At 36.1% G+C, this 17,614-nt stretch overlaps 1 protein-coding gene across 1 annotated transcript; it reads right to left on the bottom strand.

Annotated features, from left to right (window-relative positions):
• Positions 1 to 12,418: 12,418 nt before the first annotated feature.
• On the bottom strand, positions 12,419 to 17,159 carry LOC132062276 (cytochrome P450 94A1-like). The gene is made up of 6 exons (XM_059454876.1): positions 16,741 to 17,159; positions 16,086 to 16,157; positions 15,889 to 16,012; positions 15,473 to 15,525; positions 15,363 to 15,383; positions 12,419 to 13,673 (listed from the first exon to the last, which is right to left on the bottom strand). Exons 1-6 carry the CDS (start codon positions 17,157 to 17,159, stop codon positions 12,419 to 12,421), a joined length of 1,944 nt encoding a protein of 647 aa, XP_059310859.1.
• Positions 17,160 to 17,614: the final 455 nt, after the last annotated feature.

Below are 17,614 nucleotides of genomic sequence, written 5' to 3'. Positions count from 1 at the left end.
TAGATCACATAATTAATTAATGAACCCATTACATACAACTCTTTTTTTTTTTCCAAATTAAAGTAGCATCATTCTTGATAGGGGTGTACAAAGCAAACCGCACCAAATCGATAATCGAAACCAAACCGAGAAAAAAACTCGACTAGTGGTTTGGTTTGACTTAGTTTGATTTTAAAAAGAAAAATCCGAACACTATTGGTTTGGTTTTAACTAAAAAAAGTCAAACCGAATCAAACCAACCCGACATTACATTTATAAGATTTCAAACATATTTTGTATATAAAAATATTTATTTATAATGTAATTTATAAATGTTTCTTTAACTTTTTCATAGTTTTTGTCTTTTAACATATTATTTCAAGCTTGGAATTAGAATTTTGAATGGTCCAATAAGTTTTATAGTCCAATGATATTAGTAACTCAAAAACTCAACAAAAATCAAATCAATACTAATGCTAACAAAAGAAATTCATATCTAACACTGGAATGACAATAATTTTGATATTTATTCTTTAGTTTTATATTAGTTTAGAAAGTGAAAATACATAACTTAATTTTATTTTTTTATTTAATATCTAGTCATGTAATTAATACTAATTAGCCGTACTTATTTTAGCATAACTTAGTACTTTTAGATTATGATCATTTTCTACATGCCTTATAAATGAGCTGTATTTATTGTAGCATGGCTTAGTACATTTAGATTATGATCATTTTATTTTATGCAATTTCATTAATTTTTTTCATTGAATATAATAGTACAATGTCATCTCTCATCACGTTTTGTGTTATTTTCTTAATAAATATCTTAATTAGATGGTCATATCTCAGTAGGACTAAAGAAATATTTGAAGTACAAGTTATATGTTTTGTATGAAGACTTTACCGGAAAAAAACCGAGCAACCCGGAAAACCCGAGGTTGAAAAACCCGACTTTTGTTGGTTTGATTGCTTTATAGATTTAAAAATACGATGCAATTGGTTTGGTTTGGTCTTTACAAAATCCGAACCAACCCGATCCATGTACACCCCTAATTCTTGATATGGTTGATTCTCTTATTTGAATTTATTAAATTACTTAATGGAACAATCACGCACGTCATTTCCTCCTGTAATAAATTATATGGTTGATGTTTTATAATTACTATCTTCTCCACATCGTAGGGTTTTTAATTAGACTCTAGAATTTAAACTAAATAGGTGACTTAAGCAAAGGTGGAAGCAAAGAAAGTGGCGTACGCAAGGTTGGTAGACAGCAAAGATGATGAGGAGAAGCGGACGAATAGGGAAAGGTATAAGATTGCGAGAAAGGAAGCGAAGTTGGCAGTTTCGGCGGCAAAAACGGCGACTTTCAAACGTCTATATGCGAACTAGCGGACAAAGCGGGGATAAGAAGTTGTTCAAAGCAGCTAGCCAAGGAGGAGAGAAGGAACGGGACCTGGATCGAGTAAAGTGCGTCAAGGACGAGGATGGCAAAGTATTGGTAGAGGAAGCTCTCATTAGACGGAGATGGCAGTCATACTTCCATAAACTCTTGAACGAGGAAGGTGATAGAGACATTGTGTTGGGAGATTTGGAGTAATCTGAGAGGCGTCGCTGTTATACCTCATTTTAACCGGTTAAAGCGGAGTACAACATATTGGAGATTCCTATTTTGCTTTATTTTAAGGAGTCGCCACCTAATTGATTTTAAGGTGAATTAGGGTACCTATTTTATTAACTAAGGTAAAGCCTAACTAAACCTCCGTTAATGGTCTGCTTAATCTTAATTCTAGGTAAGGGTTCTATATTATCCTAAAGGGAAGGGTTAGGCATCCTTTAGAATACATTAACTACGGTTATCCTACTAAGCTTAGGTTAATTAATTAAAATTAAAGATGCAAAAAGTGGTGCTTAAATTTAAATAGCAAATTCGCCAGAAAATATTGCTAAGGATTTAAAAGAAAGCTAAAAATATTGTCTAAAAAAAAAATGAGATTTACAAAAGTAATATGATAACTTGCATAAAAAAAAGATTTATATGCTATCTTAGAACAAGACTTATAAAAGCTGTTTAGACTTTAAATGAAAGCAATAACGATACTATTTAAGATAATGCTTGTAAAAAATATAATAACTTGCGTAAAAGAAGATTTTAAATGCTATTTAAAATAAAGCTTATAAATGTTGCTAATGCTGCAAATGCAAGTATGCTAATGTTATTCAAAAATAAGATTTGCAAAAATATGATAATTTGCGTATAAAGTAAGAAAATGCAAGTTTATGCAATATTATGACAAATATTTGAAACAACTCAAATGATGAGATATTAATTGATTTAGGAGTATAACAAAATACGAAAATGATTAACGAGTTTTCTTTATCCTTTCATTATTTCTCACTGACCATACTTAACTAAACATGTGCGTGATTGATTCAAATTTGAAGAGTTATAAAATATTCTTGAGCTTATATTTGCGTTGTTAATGACGTTTTGAAATTTTAAGATAGTAAAGATAAAATATGATTCCCTTAACTCAAAATATGTGGTTACGCTAATCTTAAAATCGCTTATTCTAAAAGTAGATGTTATAGATACTATAAATAACTTTAACAAAAGAAGAAAAATGAAACTTATGGAATTAATTATTAGTTTTCCTTAAATTAACTACCCATTATTAAAACTAAGTCCCACTAATTTTGCTAAGGTTCATTCTAAGTAAGGAAATAAACAAAGTAAAGTGTTAGTTGCACAAATACAAATTAAATACATAAAATGAAATAAAAGAGCAAATGATATTAAATGGGCTCAGCCCATTTCAAGGATGTATTGATTGCTTATTGGGCTTTTAGCTTTTAAATTTATGTTTTCCATTTCTTTTCTCAGCTGGATTTGGCCGTATGACAGAATAATATTTTCGTTGGGCCTTAGCCAACATTGAATGCAGGAGGAGACGAGTCCCAGTTGGGACTCCTCGCAACTCCGGGTATCATGCAAAAGAAGGAAAAAAGAAGGATTAGTGATCTAGTAGTATTAATATGACTGATAAGTAGGACTTCAATGAAAATTCCAATATATGCCAATCTATATCACTTAATGAACAAATAAGACGCACTAGGCCAAACTAGTTCATGCCTTCCAACCAAGAGTTTGGAGGAAGCTAAGTAACTAAAATTAGTAAGAAACGTAATCATGCTAAAGTAACCAACTTTAACAAATGAAACAGATATAGAAATTCAACAACATCCCCAAAGGAAAACAGAGCCGAGAAAAAATAAATAAAAAGGGACTGATTTTATTCTCTGAAGTAAATCTAAACAACAACTATTTGTCAAATATGCTTCAATCTTGCTTGTCACTCACAGGGAACAGGGACCTAAGCTAACCATAGGAATGAAACCGACAGCCATTAAATGAGGACGTGAATTAATCACAACTAAATCATGGAAAATTAAGTCCTAAAGCGGTCATGTGTTTGTGGACTAATATACCAAAACTTGACTAAAATGTAAAATAATTCATCTACACTACTAGCAATTAAGACTTAACAACAATACTAAACAACAAAAAAGATATTGAAAAGAGGAATGCAAACAAACTAATCTATATATAAGGCTCAAATAGGAAACCGTGAGGAGGAGGAATTAACACAAAAAAAAAAAGCCGTAGCGTACGAACCATGCATGTATTAAGAGATTTGTCAATATGTAAGTTGAACCTTCACGCTAATGCTTAGTTAAATTGACTAAAAGCTAGACCCAAAATCAGGCGTGACCCTTAAAATTCTGACACTACACAGTTCAAGCAAGCCTAAGAGAAACAGCCTAAACAAGATCCATCATACTTATGCAAAATCAACATTGAAAGGGTTCGAGACAGCTTCATGTCTACTGCTAACTGCTAACTGACGCTTAACAGAACCAAGAGACTCTAATCATATGGTACTAAAACATTAGTCGATTTGAACTTAAAGAAATACGTAAGTTTCAAGAATTTTACTAAACTTAATCAAAACGGCGTATCCATGCTCCTCGACCCGAAACAATCCCGGAGGAAAAGGGGATGAAAAGGGGAAGGGAAAGATCTCTTTGACCAAACATTTCACCGAGCTCGTTTCTAAGCATTTCATGACGAATGACAAGTTATTTACAAGTTATGGAAATTGATTCGAAGCAAGCTTGAACATAACGGTAGGTGAAAGCAGATTTCAATTCGGACTTGGACCCTTATTCTTATAAAAATCCTTAGGCTAACTTCAAAGCAAGATTCTAGGATTCACTCGAAACCTTCACACTATCATCGTTACCATGATAAAATGTATACATGATTTAGGGACATAAGAGATATCAAAATGAATACATAAATCATCAAATGACACAGGTACAAAAGACTACGCATACATTGAAACAACATGTTGACACTACATCAAAGCGTATATGAACGGGTAAAATAGATGCTAAGGAGTACAAGCTTGCTCCTATATATTGACTTGAATCACTAAGGTAGACGACGACTAGCATGTAAGCTTGTGCGGTTTCATAACTTTATCAACACATAGGCAAGCAAATATTCTCAGTTTCATATTATGACTCTATTAATCTTAAATTAGTTAATGGATGTAGGATTTTTTACAAAATAAGCTATACCGACTCATCCATATGAATATATAGCTAACAGGTCCAATATGACAAACTCCAATCATACTAATGAAACAGTAAGAGTTTGGACAATATTCATACCAATCAAATCTGTGGGCATGCTAACGGCATAGATAAATAGACTTGGCACTGACTAAATGAAGCACGAGCTAAACTAAACAAAAGGACAAATGGACTAGCGAATGACTCGTTAGGCATGATTTTGAGACTGATCAAAGCTTATGAGCATACAAACAAGGATTAGGCTGAGCTGTGAAATGCCATCATACCAAAACCACATTTAACTAACAAAGCAGAAAACAAGCTCAGCAAACCCACCCACAACATGTGAATGATTAAATTAGACTAACCGGCAAGAACATGCTAATACTACTATTTTGCTTAACAAACATAAAACAAGATAACTAAACATGCTTATACAGTAAATGATTAAACTAAATTAACTAAGCATGTATAAACTATCAAACTAAACATAAGCAAGCTAATAACCTATTAACCCACGCTAAACTAAACTAACAAACACACAAACAAAAACAAGAAATTAAGAAAATAGCCAAGAGGAAGAGTAACTACCAACAAAATCGAGCCAACAGAGACTAATTATCACCAATGGTGTACTAGAACTTAACGACAATAGAAAACCAACCATTCAACACATCGGCGTATTCTAACTATATACACAAATCACACAACAAAAGCAAGTGCTTGAATTAACATAAAATCCAATTTAGGTCTGAAAGCGAAATAAAGACATAAAAAGGAAGAGAGAGATAATCACCTCGCTTCGGGTGCGGCGAAGTGAAGCGAAGGTTCTATCTAACCTCGACTACCAAATCCGAGCTTGCGATGCTCGATTCACAAGAATAAAGTATGAAAAGCGTAAAACAAATGTTCTAGTATTTTGACTCGATATTTTGAATTATCGCAACCATCGCCAAGCTTAATATTTTGGGAATTTTGTGCGTGAAGACTCGTATTTTTTGATTCTTTGCCATTCCGTAACCTATTCCAAGGATTTCTCTTCAAAAATCTCGTCCTTCAACACGTTTCCACTCCCAACTATTTATAGGTTTTTTTTTTGTGTAGAAGAAAGAGAGGAGCGGGGGGACAAGACGGGCGGGGAACAGAGGGAGGGGGAACGCGTGGGGGGCGAAGGAGACGACGGTGAAGAAGAAAAGAAGGGGAGTGGGGAGAGTGGGGTGCGGCGGGAGCGAGGAGCGGATGAGAGAGAGAGAGAGAGAGAGAGAGAGAGAGAGAAAGGGGGGGGGGGGGGGGGGAGCCGAGGGAAAAAAAAAAAAAAGAAAAACTGCCCATTTCATTTTAGGGAATGAAACGGGCCGGGCGGGTCTGACGGTAACGGGTTGGCCGGGTCAATTAATTAAAACATGGGTTGATTGTAAAACGGACCGAATCAATAGGGTTAGTCCGGGAAATAATTAATTGGGCCGGGGTCGATTCGAACGGTGGGATGATGAATTAAATGTAGGTTTCTAAATTTAAGTAAAAGACCCATTTTAACTAATTATATGCTAACATGCGTTAAAATATTATCTCATATAAAAGTATGTATTTATTAGTACTCAGATAAAAATAAAATGGCGTCGTAATAGCCGTGCGATAATATATTGAAAGTCAACAATAAATAAATGCTATTATTTGATTTTGCGAAAACAAATGCTATGCGTGTGCATAATGTGGTAAAAATGCTGAAATGATTATAATGCAAATTATGATAATGCCGGTAATAAAATAATAATAATAATAATAATAATGATGATGATAATAATAGTGGTAACAAAATAACAACTAGTGACGGCAACAAAATAATAAAATGCCAATACTAATAGAAGCTAATAATTTTAAAAAATAAATAAATAATTATTTCTTAAATTGCTAAAAAAAATGTGAATAAGTATTTTGAGGAAGACGGGACAAAATTGGGTGTCAACAGTCGCGACTTTGGGTATTGTAGGAGTATAAAGGTGGACGAGGTTAAGGTGCCGTTTCGCGGACGCGTTAGGGAAGAGCTACGGTGCCCCGACGAGATCCCTATGAGTTTTGGAAGAGTGCGAGCGAGTGCAGGTTTGGAGTGGTTGATTGGATTGTTTAATGTTATTTTTAAGACGGCAAAGATGCTTGAGGAATGGAGGTGGAGTGTGATGGTTCCTTTGTATAAGAACAAGGGTGATATTCAAAGTTGCAACAACTATAGAGGGATCAAGCTGCTAAGCTACACTATGAAAGTGTGGGAAAGGGTGGTGGAGATGAGGGTGAGAAGAGGCGTGTCCATTTCAGAGAACCAGTTCAGAATCATGTCAGGATGATCGACTACAGAAGCCATCCATCTTGTGAGGAGACCGGTGGAGCAGTATAGGGAGAGGAAGAAGGACACACGCACATAGTTTTCATCGACCTAGAAAAGGCTTACGACAAAGTGCCAAGAGAGGTTTTATGGAGATGCTTGGAGGCCAAAGGTGTATCTGTAGCGTACATTAGGGCGATCAAGGACATGTATGAGGGAGCCAAGACCAGGGTAAGGACAGTGGGAGGAGACTCGGAGCACTTCCCAGTGGAGATGGGGTTGCACCAGGGATCAGCTCTTAGCCCATTTTTATTTGCTCTAGTGATGGATTGTCTGACGCGGCGAATTCAAGGTGAGGTGTCATGGTGTATGTTATTTGTGGATGACATAGTCTTGATCGATGAGACACGCAGCGGAGTGAACGCTAAGCTGGAGGTTTGGAGACAAACTCTAGAGTCTAAAGGGTTCAAGTTGAGTAGGACCAAGACAGAGTACATGGAGTGCAAGTTCAGTGACGTGACACATGAGCCTGGCGTGGAAGTGAGGCTTGGTACCCAGGCCATCCCAAAGAAAAGAAGTTTCAAATATCTTGGGTCTATTATACAAGAAAATAGGGATATTGACGATGATGTCTCACATCGTATTGGCGCAGTGTGGATGAAATGGAGGCTTGCTTCAGGAGTGCTGTGTGATAAGAAGGTGCCACAAAAACTTAAAGGCAGGTTCTACAAAGTGGTTGTGAGACTGACCTTGTTGTAGGGGGCAGAGTGTTGGGCAGTCAAGAGCTTTCACGTCCAAAAGATGAAAGTTGCGGAAATGAGAATGTTGCGATGGATGTGTGGGCACACCAGGCAAGATAGGATTAGGAATGAAGATATCCGGGATAAGGTTGGAGTAGCATCAGTGGAGGACAAGATGAGGGAAGCGAGGTTGAGATAGTTTGGGCATGTGAGGAGGAGAGGCACAGATGCCCCAGTGCGGAGGTGTGAGAGATTAGCTATGGATGGTTTCAGAAGAGGTAAGGGTAGGCTGAAAAAGTATTGGGGAGAGGTGCTGAGACAGGACATGGCGCAGGTTCAACTTACCGAGGACATGACCTTAGATAGGAGGCTTTGGAGGACTCAGATTAGGGTAGAAGGCTAGTAGGTAGTCGCTGTTTCGATCTATAGTCTATTGTCCTTTGTTTCTTGCTACTATATGTTGTTTCTTGTACTTCGATTATTTTATTTATCTGTGGTAGCTATTGCTCCCTTTTTTCAGACTACTTTATTTTGACTTAGTCGCTTTCGTTAGTTTCATTTGCATTTTGCTTTGAACTGCTTGTGCTTATCTAACCTTTCTCGTTGTGTTTTCTCTTGAGCCGAGAGTCTTTCGGAAACAGCCTCCCTATCTTCCGAGATAGGGGTAAGGTCTGCGTATACTTTACCCTCCCCAGACCCCACATTGTGAAATTTCACTGGGTATGTTGTTGTTGTTGTTGAGGTGACTTGAACTCAACTCTTCTTGCACATAAATAATATATTTAATGAACCACGTTACATGGATCTTTTCAAAAATTAATTTAGCATAATTGAGGATATGATTGATTCTCTTATCCGAATTTTAGTCAATTAATTGAACAAGCACACACGGCATTTTCTCCGGATGCAAGTAACAATAATTTTGTTAATGCTCATTCCCTATATTATGATCTTCTTCCACTTTGTTGGATTTTTAATTACTACTCCCTCTGTCCCAATTTATGTGATACACTTTCCTTTTTAGTTTGTCCAAAAAAGAATGATACATTTCCTTATTTGACAACAATTTACTTTAAACTTTACCTTTTACGCTTTACGAGATGATCTATAACCACACAAACATCTTTGACTTATTTTAGACCACAAGATCAAAAGTCTTCCTTTATTTTTTAAACTTCATGTCCAGTCAAATTATATCACATAAATTGGAACGGAGGAAGTAGTGAATTCGCGTGGACTTCAAAGCAAATCTAAATAAATTAAAGATGAAATCTCGAATTATCATTTGTTTGCATTCAATTCATTCTAATTTTACAAATGCACACGAAAGTAGAGGGGGGCATGAATCTAACCTCCAATCAAAGAGACATTCAAGGTTGACGAATATAGTTTTCCAAAAATATAAGAGATAATATCTCATATAGTCACTCAACTATTAGTCAAGCTTCTAAAATCAATTTATTTTGAAAAGTATTTTTTTTTAAAGTGCTTTTAAAAAAATATTTTTAACAAAAAAACAATTTGTGTTTAGTCAATTAATTTAAAAAGCACTATTGAGCAGCAATTAGTGTTTGACCAATTAATTTAAAAAGCACTTTTGAGCAAAGAATTAGTGTTTGACCAAGCTTTTAAAAAGTATTTCTAAGTGTATTTTTTTCAAAAATGCTTTTCAAAATTACTTTTGGGCAAAAACTTTTTCTTTTAGCATCTGAAAAGCTGCTTCTGCTACTCCCTAGAAACACTTATTTTCTCCCAAAAGCTTGGCCGAACACCTCACTCTTTTTTAAAATAAGCACTTATCCAAGCGTATAGTATTTTTAGTACTAGGCATACTTCGGAAACGAAAGTAATAATCCGCGCCAAGTTCGAGGACGTTTTAACCACTTCAGCCTATAAACATGGATAGATTACTAACACAGAGTAGCAAGAAAATATTTTTTAAGCTCAAATCTTTCTTTCTCCCAGACCAACCTCAATTTTTTAAGCATAGAATATTCAAATATTCTTTATGAATAATGAGTTGCCGGTTTTCAACCTCAATTTTTCTTACAGTAGATAACTTATCATTCTTTTCTTCTTCTTTTTTTTTTTTTTAAGAAAAAAAATTTATAGCATTAGAAGTAGATAACTTATTATCAATTCAAATAAAAAGCTTTGTGAAGAATATTGAGCTCTTTTATCCTTAAATTAAGTATACTATTAAAATTATGGATTTAATTACTACATATATATATTTACTCCCTGTCGAAAGTTATGAGTTGAGATGAACCCGTTTTGGCAACCTCCTCTCCGGTATAAAAGCCACACCAGTAGTATTTTTAGCAGTTGTTATGACTTTAGTCCCGTATGTAAAAAAAAAAAAATATAACCTTGGTTACAGCTTAAACAATGATCCCAAATCGTGTATTTGTGCACTTCACCACTTAGAGGTGACAGAGACCATTTGCTGTGAAGTAGCTCCATATTTGACTCTCCATTAGTACTCTATCCGATCCAAAATAATTGATGTTTTATATTTAGGCACATGAATAAGAAATTCACTTACTTCTAAATATTAAAAAATGTATTGATTAAAATACTCTTAATTAAGAGGAGCTTTGAAATTATAACAAATATTAAATTTATTCATTGAATTAAGAATGTGTCGAGGATAAATTTAGAAAAAGAATAAAGTACCTTTTTGATAGATTAAAATCACAATTATTTTGCACCAACTTTTAGAGGCTAAATCCTCGATTATTTTGGATGGGACGGAGTAATAATTAACAGACTATTGGAAGAGTGCTGGAAGTGCACAGTGCATGGGTATGTCAATTGGGTAATTGAAGGTAAAGCTGAAAAGTCAAGAGGAAATAATGTGGAGTATGTGTTCGATGAGAGTTCTCAAAGAAGTAAACAACAACAGTAACATACCTAGTGTGATCCCACAAGTGGTGTTTGGAGAGGTTAGAGTGTACACAGACCTTACCTCTATCTTGTCAAAGTGAACCTGAATTGCAAATCCGGTTTCAAATCCAAAATCGATTTCTGGTTCCATTCAGTTCGAGTTTTGGCTTAAACAAATCTGATTTAAGTGTTCTGAAACCAGAGAATATGAGTGAAGGTATCAAAATGGAGATAGAAAGTGTAAATGCTGGAAAGGCTGCTATTCCTTCTCTTATCCTTTGTGTCCCACTATTTGTGTGATTTGTTCAGATTATAATTATTAGTATTATTTTGATAACCGTGGTGTTTGAGCCACCTTATCTGTCATCCTTTTTGGCAATTAGTTCGCGTCTGTGCTTTAAAATGGAGATTTGGATAGGTCAGTGAATCCATATGTGAGGAGATTTGGTGCGAGCAAGTTGTTTGATGGAATGCCCACTAGAAAACTATTTTGCTTGATATCGAAAAGACATTGAGATCTTCAAAGCTTCCCTTAAATGCCAACGAATTCATATTGTTGCCCTTGATGTTTGAGAATTCTACTTTGCTTGAGTTAAGTAAGCAACAAAAGGAATATAGACTTAGACATCAATCCTGATTCATCAAGTTTTGTGGGATGTATATGTCCTCAAGTATGGCATGGTTAAGGGTCTTGTTGCACAAGATAATACTCCTCTCTTCATTCTATTCTCCCTCTTTTTTAAGTCCTACCTTCTAGTCTTTAATTATGTAGTTGACCTGTATATAAGTCAGATGTTGGAAAGGGAAGCCCCCATAATATAAGTCTCGCCGTTTCTCAATCTCTATATTCATCTATATATTACCTCTCCCAATCTTCCTAGCCGAACCATGAACACAGACCTTACCCTAACCTGGTTATTTCCGATAGTGAGTACACAGACCTTACCCTACCTTGTGGAGGTAGATAGGTTATTTCCGATAGTGAGTACACAGACCTTACCCTACCTTGTGGAGGTAGATAGGTTGTTTCCGATAGACCCTCAGCTCAAGGAAAGAGATTCAAAGCAATTTGAGAAAAAGAAAATTCAAAAGAAAAGAAGCCATGACAAATAATATGGACAACATTATACAACATTCTGAAAGAGAGGAACAATAACAACATCTAAATAATATGATAATTGAAGTATAAAAAATAACAGATAGTAACAAAAATTGAAGAACAAGGAATAATACGAGAATAATACTAATACCACTGGTATGAAAGGAGAAGCGGATATGGTTCTCCAAACTACCGCTAAGCTTATCCCACAGGAAAGTGAGACGACACTCAACTACTTACTAACCATCGACCTTAGTTGTACAAACCAAACGACCTCTAAGGGTGGCTGTATAAATATATAAATAGGCGTGAGAGATGGAATCAAACGGACATCCACATGAACAATTTATATTCATATTCGAATGGTCATAATAGTTACAATGTCTCAATCCCAAATAAATAGTGGCTAGCTATATTAATATGAACTACTTACTAACCATCGACCTTAGTTGTACAAACCAAACGACCTCTAAGGGTGGCTGTATAAATATATAAATAGGCGTGAGAGATGGAATCAAACGGACATCCACATGAACAATTTATATTCATATTCGAATGGTCATAATAGTTACAATGTCTCAATCCCAAATAAATAGTGGCTGGCTATATTAATATGAATTATTTCATCTCAAATGATTTAATTTCTTAGAACATGTAAAAAACTGAATCTAAATCACTCTTGGCCATATAATCTAACCCACATAACAAACCAAAAAGGAAAAAAAGTAAAAACAAACAAACAGTAGCACATGCTCAATGACGCTCTATGATTCTTACTGGAAAGCCATGTTTCATCCTTGATGTCATCAGTACATGATAATGTGGAGAGAAATTGTCCTGAGCCGGAATGACTCGGAAGCACTTTAGGATGGTGGCAGCCACCATTTTGATCAGCAGGACTGCAATTTCTTTTCCTAAACAAATCCTGGGCCCTGCTTGAAACACTGGATATGTGAAAGGGTCTCTCGCGATGAAATTCCAATCATCACTACTGGATGTGCCACTACTTCTTCTCTCCAACCATCTTTCGGGACGAAAATCAGCCCAATCTGAGCCCCACAATTCTGGTGACCTTCTCATAGCGAATATGTGGAAGATTATGCTCGTCCCCTTTTTTACCTTTGTCCCATCAGGCCAAACATCGTCTTCCACTGCTTCTTTTGTGTCCACTGGGACGGGCGGATAGAGTCTCATGCTCTCATATATACAAGCGTGCGTGTAAACCATGTCGCTTAGACCATCTTTCTCTCTAATTTCCCTGACAATCTCTTGTTCCACATTTGGGTTACTCGAGATCAGCCAAAAAAACCACGTTAAAGCTGAACACGATGTATCCAGTCCTCCCAAGATAAAGTTAATGGCTGTATGAAGGAGGAATGTCTCGTCTAGTTGTTCACCCTGTGCCCTTCTCAATATACTTGCGAACACGTCTTTGTCCTCCAAGTCCTCCATCAGGACTAATCTTTCCTTCTTTTTTGCAATAATATTACCCAGGAATTTGTGAAGTTCATCAACCAAGAGCCCGAGTCTTTTCTCCGAATCTAGGTTGAAGAACTTTTTAGCTTTCCATATCAGGGGTAAGGTACCATACCTAACCATGCTCAACTTCACTGCAGTTTTGTAAGTGTCGGTTAAAGGGGTTGGTGGCAGAGAAGGAAATAAATACTTTGGATCGAACCCAAACCCGATCCGACATACCACATCGAATATGAATCGACTAAATGTATTCTGGAGATCAATTGTAGTAGCGGCATTTTCCTGAGCTGCTATATTACTTAAAAAAGGGACAAGACGACCTGAGAGCTCTTCCTCTGCTACAGATATATAAGCATGAAACTCTTTCGGATAGAAATCATGGCGCAAAAACTGTCTCTGTGACTTCCATTCCGAGCCATCGACGAGGAAAAGGCCCTTCCCGAACAAATCGGATAAAGCTTCTGTGAACCTGCTCTCTTTGGGGTAGTTATCAAAGCGAGTCTTGAGAATATGCTTGACATTTGAAGGGTCTCTAGTGAATAAGACATTTCGTCCTAAGAGAAATTCAAGTGTATATGTGGAGGACGATAACTTGTCAAAAATTTCACTAGTCCATTGGGTAATCCGCCCACGATTTCTTACGAATTCCAACGAGGAACCAATTAGAGGTAGGACTTTGGGTAAAGCTGATTTTTCCTTGAAGGTACGAAGAATAAAGCAAGAAAGAATAATCCCACAAGAGAAAACGCCAAATAGCAACACGACTCAATATCCATGGCTAACATAGATCTTATAAATTTTCGGTGATGATGTATGAAACTTAAACTCCTTAAACATATATATTGCGGATGTATTTTGTGCAAAAAGAATGAACCAGGTTGAGGCTTATATAGAGGGTAAATCGTTTGTCATTAAAATAATATCTATCCCGGATCTCACACAAGAGTTCACATTGTGTTTGCAGCATGAGTAGGCATTCACGGCCATAAATGGGACAAGATGTGCAAAATCTATAAATAATGAAAGAAAAGGAACCAGACTACTGCTGCTTTAAAGTTTAAACTACACTCAAACATGAAAACAAGACAGGTCCAGACTACTATGTACATGAAAGATTAATTATTACTCCCTCAGTTCACTTTTACTTGTCTACTATACTAAAAATAAATTGTCTGTTTTACTTGTCCACTCAAAGATATCAAGAGAAAGACAATTTTATTTTGCCTCTTTCACCCTTAACATTAAGTACTCATTTCTCAAGTTCATTGAATCTATACATCATTAATATGGGTATTATGATCAAATATGCACTTCATTTACTGTTTCTTAAGGGGCGTACAAAGTCCATTGTCGACAAGTAAGAGTGAACGGAGGGAGTACATGAGTTAGTGGTAGACATTAATATTTACATAGGTAGAAATAATGAGAATTGAAATATTTTGTGAAAGAATTAATGATGTTCAAAAGAAAAATATGACTCCCTCCGCCCCAATTTAAGGTCTTACTTTCCTTTTTAGTCTGTCCCAAAAAAGAGTATCTCTTTCTATATTTAGTAAGTTTTCCAATTCCAACATTCTACGTGACAAATTTAAGACCATAAGATTTAAAGGACTACACCCATCTTTAATTTAAGACCACAAAATTAAAAAAATCTCCCTTTATTTCTTAAACTTCATGCCCAGTCAAACTAGACACTTAAATTGGGACGGACGGAGTAGACAACATAGTGATATCTAAAATGTTACAAAAGTATATTGAGGAGATAGAGCAGGTGAAGAATAGCTATTCTTGGCATATTCATTAGTGATCATGAGAATATGTGATGGTGATCATGAGAATATGTGATGAAACTTACTTTTTTCACATTTGAATTTTTTTTACGACTTAAATAAATATTTTTAAAATATACTAAAATTTTATTTTATACCTCACACATGTTTTCTCAAGATATGTTTGAAGGAGAGTCTCGGAGCAACGATAAAGTTGTCCGTGGAAGCAGCTACTAATGCATTGTGCACCGCGCTGACCTTTTTTCTTTTTTACTAATGAATTCCCACTACCATTACTCCCTTCCACAAATCAATGCATTCGCAGCCCCCAAGATCTAACAAAGAAAGTAACTCTAGGCTAATAAATTCTCCCAGCCCCTCCCCATGCTGCTCTTCAAAGTCATCAAAGGCCTGCTCTCTTGATGGCACTAAATACCAAATCTCTGAATCACCTTATCTGTAGGAATCCTGTTCTGCATCATTCCCAGCAAAAAAAAAAAAAAAAAGGAGATCTTAAAGGGTAATTTCTTCTGCCAAATCATTTTGGCTATGAAAAAAGAACTCTTTTGTCTCGTCATAGTATGCCATTGGCAAAATTCCCATTGTAAAATCTTTCTGAAAGCACATAATCAAAATTTCGACCAAACACCAAACAAAAAGCACAAAACTTCCAAGCAACAACAACAAACAATTGTGTTAAAAAAAAAACAAAAAAAAAAACAACAACAACAATTTATGCAGCGACCTTGAATTAATTCTAGAATACTGATTGGGTTCAAAGTCAATATTAATAAAAAAGATTCATTAATATGTATATAGGGTTTGGGAAAAAGTTACTAGGTTCACGTGCACACATAACCGAGCTTCTAAATCCGCCACTGGATGCATCATTCGACTCCTAATTTTGCAGCTAGGTCGAGCTTCGGCTAGATTATTATTGCAGCAATTAGTTATAGGAATAGAGAATTAAGCCATTACCAATATCCCTCTTTCATCCCTAGTAACCCCACCTATTCCAGCTTTAGCTCTTTTCTCAATACTACCACCATCAATATTGATTTTCATCATTCCGGCTAGAGAGGCATCTCCCCCATTTAACTTGCTTGACAATCAGAATTGGTTTCAGACTTTCAATATATTCGCGGAGTTTGATCCAAGGAAGACTAGTATCACACCTAGCATAGGCTATTCCCAGAGCTGCTTTGATAACCCAACCAATTCTAAAAGATAATAGATACATCACCTTCCTAATACACAAACAATGGTAATAAGACAGAGATATTCAAGGTGGCAGAACACAAAGGCGTTTGGCCACCTCTTCTTGACACGAAAAGTTGGAAGTTCACCAATAATTAAACCATGCCCCATATTGTTAGTTCATGACCATATTTTTACGTAAAAATTAAAACAAGACATGCAGGTACGCATAATATCATAAATCACAAGGAAAATTGGTGAAATGAAGCCAAATCTGAGGGGCGTCTATAAGTTAAACTCAATAACGTATCACAAAAAAAGAAAAAAAAACGGAAGGAAGGAACTTTATTACTCCATATATATACGAGATAAATAAATAAAGAAAAGCACATAACACAGGAAGAAGAAATACAACACAAAGCGCTCATACTGATTTAGACATATAGTAGTAACAACGTCATTAATTTTGGCAATGTTGCAGAATTTGCACCAGAAATCTATTTCTCATCTTGGATGTCATGCACGAACCATAAACCGGATTATAACCTTCCACATTTGGAACAAGCTGAAATCGCCTAAGCACAATTGGTGCCTTTGATTTCAACTGCATGAAAGCAATGTTTTTTCCAATACAAGTCCTTGGCCTTACTTGAAACACTGGCTATGTGGTCCCTTGGAATAAATCTCCAATCCCCTGTTCTACCGTCTCTCTCCAACCACCTCTCTGATTTCCAATTTTCACCCCACAGTTCTGGTAATCGCCCCATCTCGAAAATGTTGTATAAAACACGTGTTCCCTTCTTTACTTTTGTTGCGTCAGGCCAAATGTCATTTTCCATTGCTTGCTTCGATTCTTGAGGGAACCATTTCCTTATTACTTTCCTTTTTTCAAGTATTTCTCTGACGATTTCCTTCTCCACTTGCGGATTATTCAAGAATAACCAAAAATACCATACTAAAGTTGAACACAAGATGTCTTCCGCACCCAGGATGGGATTAATAGCCTCATCTATGTTAAAATTTGCGTCAAAAAACAAAGATGTTCTTCTCATTGTTAGCCCTTGCCAGCATCCGATCAAAAAATCGCCAGGAACATCATCAGGTACGTCGTTCGTCAGAAGCGCTTCATTCTTTTCTATGATTCAGTTTCTGATAAATTCACGGAGTTCATTAACTGCTAGACTGAGTTTCTTCTCGGACACAATATTTATAATTTTATTCACTTTCCATAAAAGCGAAGGGCAAATAAACTTCCACATGGAGATTTTGATCACGGTCCTATAAGCATCGGCCAAGGGGGCACTATTTAGAAGCGACAATGGTAACAAGTAGTGTGGATGGTAACCAAAAGCTAATTGGCACACCATGTCAAATGTGAACAGGCCAAAGATTTCCTGAAGGTCCAACACAGTAGCATCTGCATAAGCGGACGAGAATAGAGGAAGCAGACGAGCAGATAAAGTTTTCGCGGTGACTGATTCCACTAGATGACGGAACGCGTCCGTCT

Source organism: Lycium ferocissimum, chromosome 7, assembly GCF_029784015.1.
Source record: "Lycium ferocissimum isolate CSIRO_LF1 chromosome 7, AGI_CSIRO_Lferr_CH_V1, whole genome shotgun sequence".
In the NCBI taxonomy this organism is placed as follows: domain Eukaryota; kingdom Viridiplantae; phylum Streptophyta; class Magnoliopsida; order Solanales; family Solanaceae; genus Lycium; species Lycium ferocissimum.
The sequence above is the reverse complement of the archived record's forward strand: the minus strand, read 5'-3'. Positions and strand labels throughout refer to the sequence as shown.

Excerpts from the sequence above, each read along its gene's own strand:
- LOC132062276 (XM_059454876.1), bottom strand. The coding sequence starts at position 17,159 with ATGAGAAGAACATCTTTGTTTTTTGACGCAAATTTTAACATAGATGAG. Across the intron at positions 16,158-16,740 it reads TCAAGTAAGGCCAAGGACTT|GAAGGTGATGTATCTATTAT; the intron begins GTATTGGAAAAA and ends TTTGTGTATTAG. Across the intron at positions 13,674-15,362 it reads ACAGGATTCCTACAGATAAG|AGACCCTTCAAATGTCAAGC; the intron begins GTGATTCAGAGA and ends CTTATTCACTAG.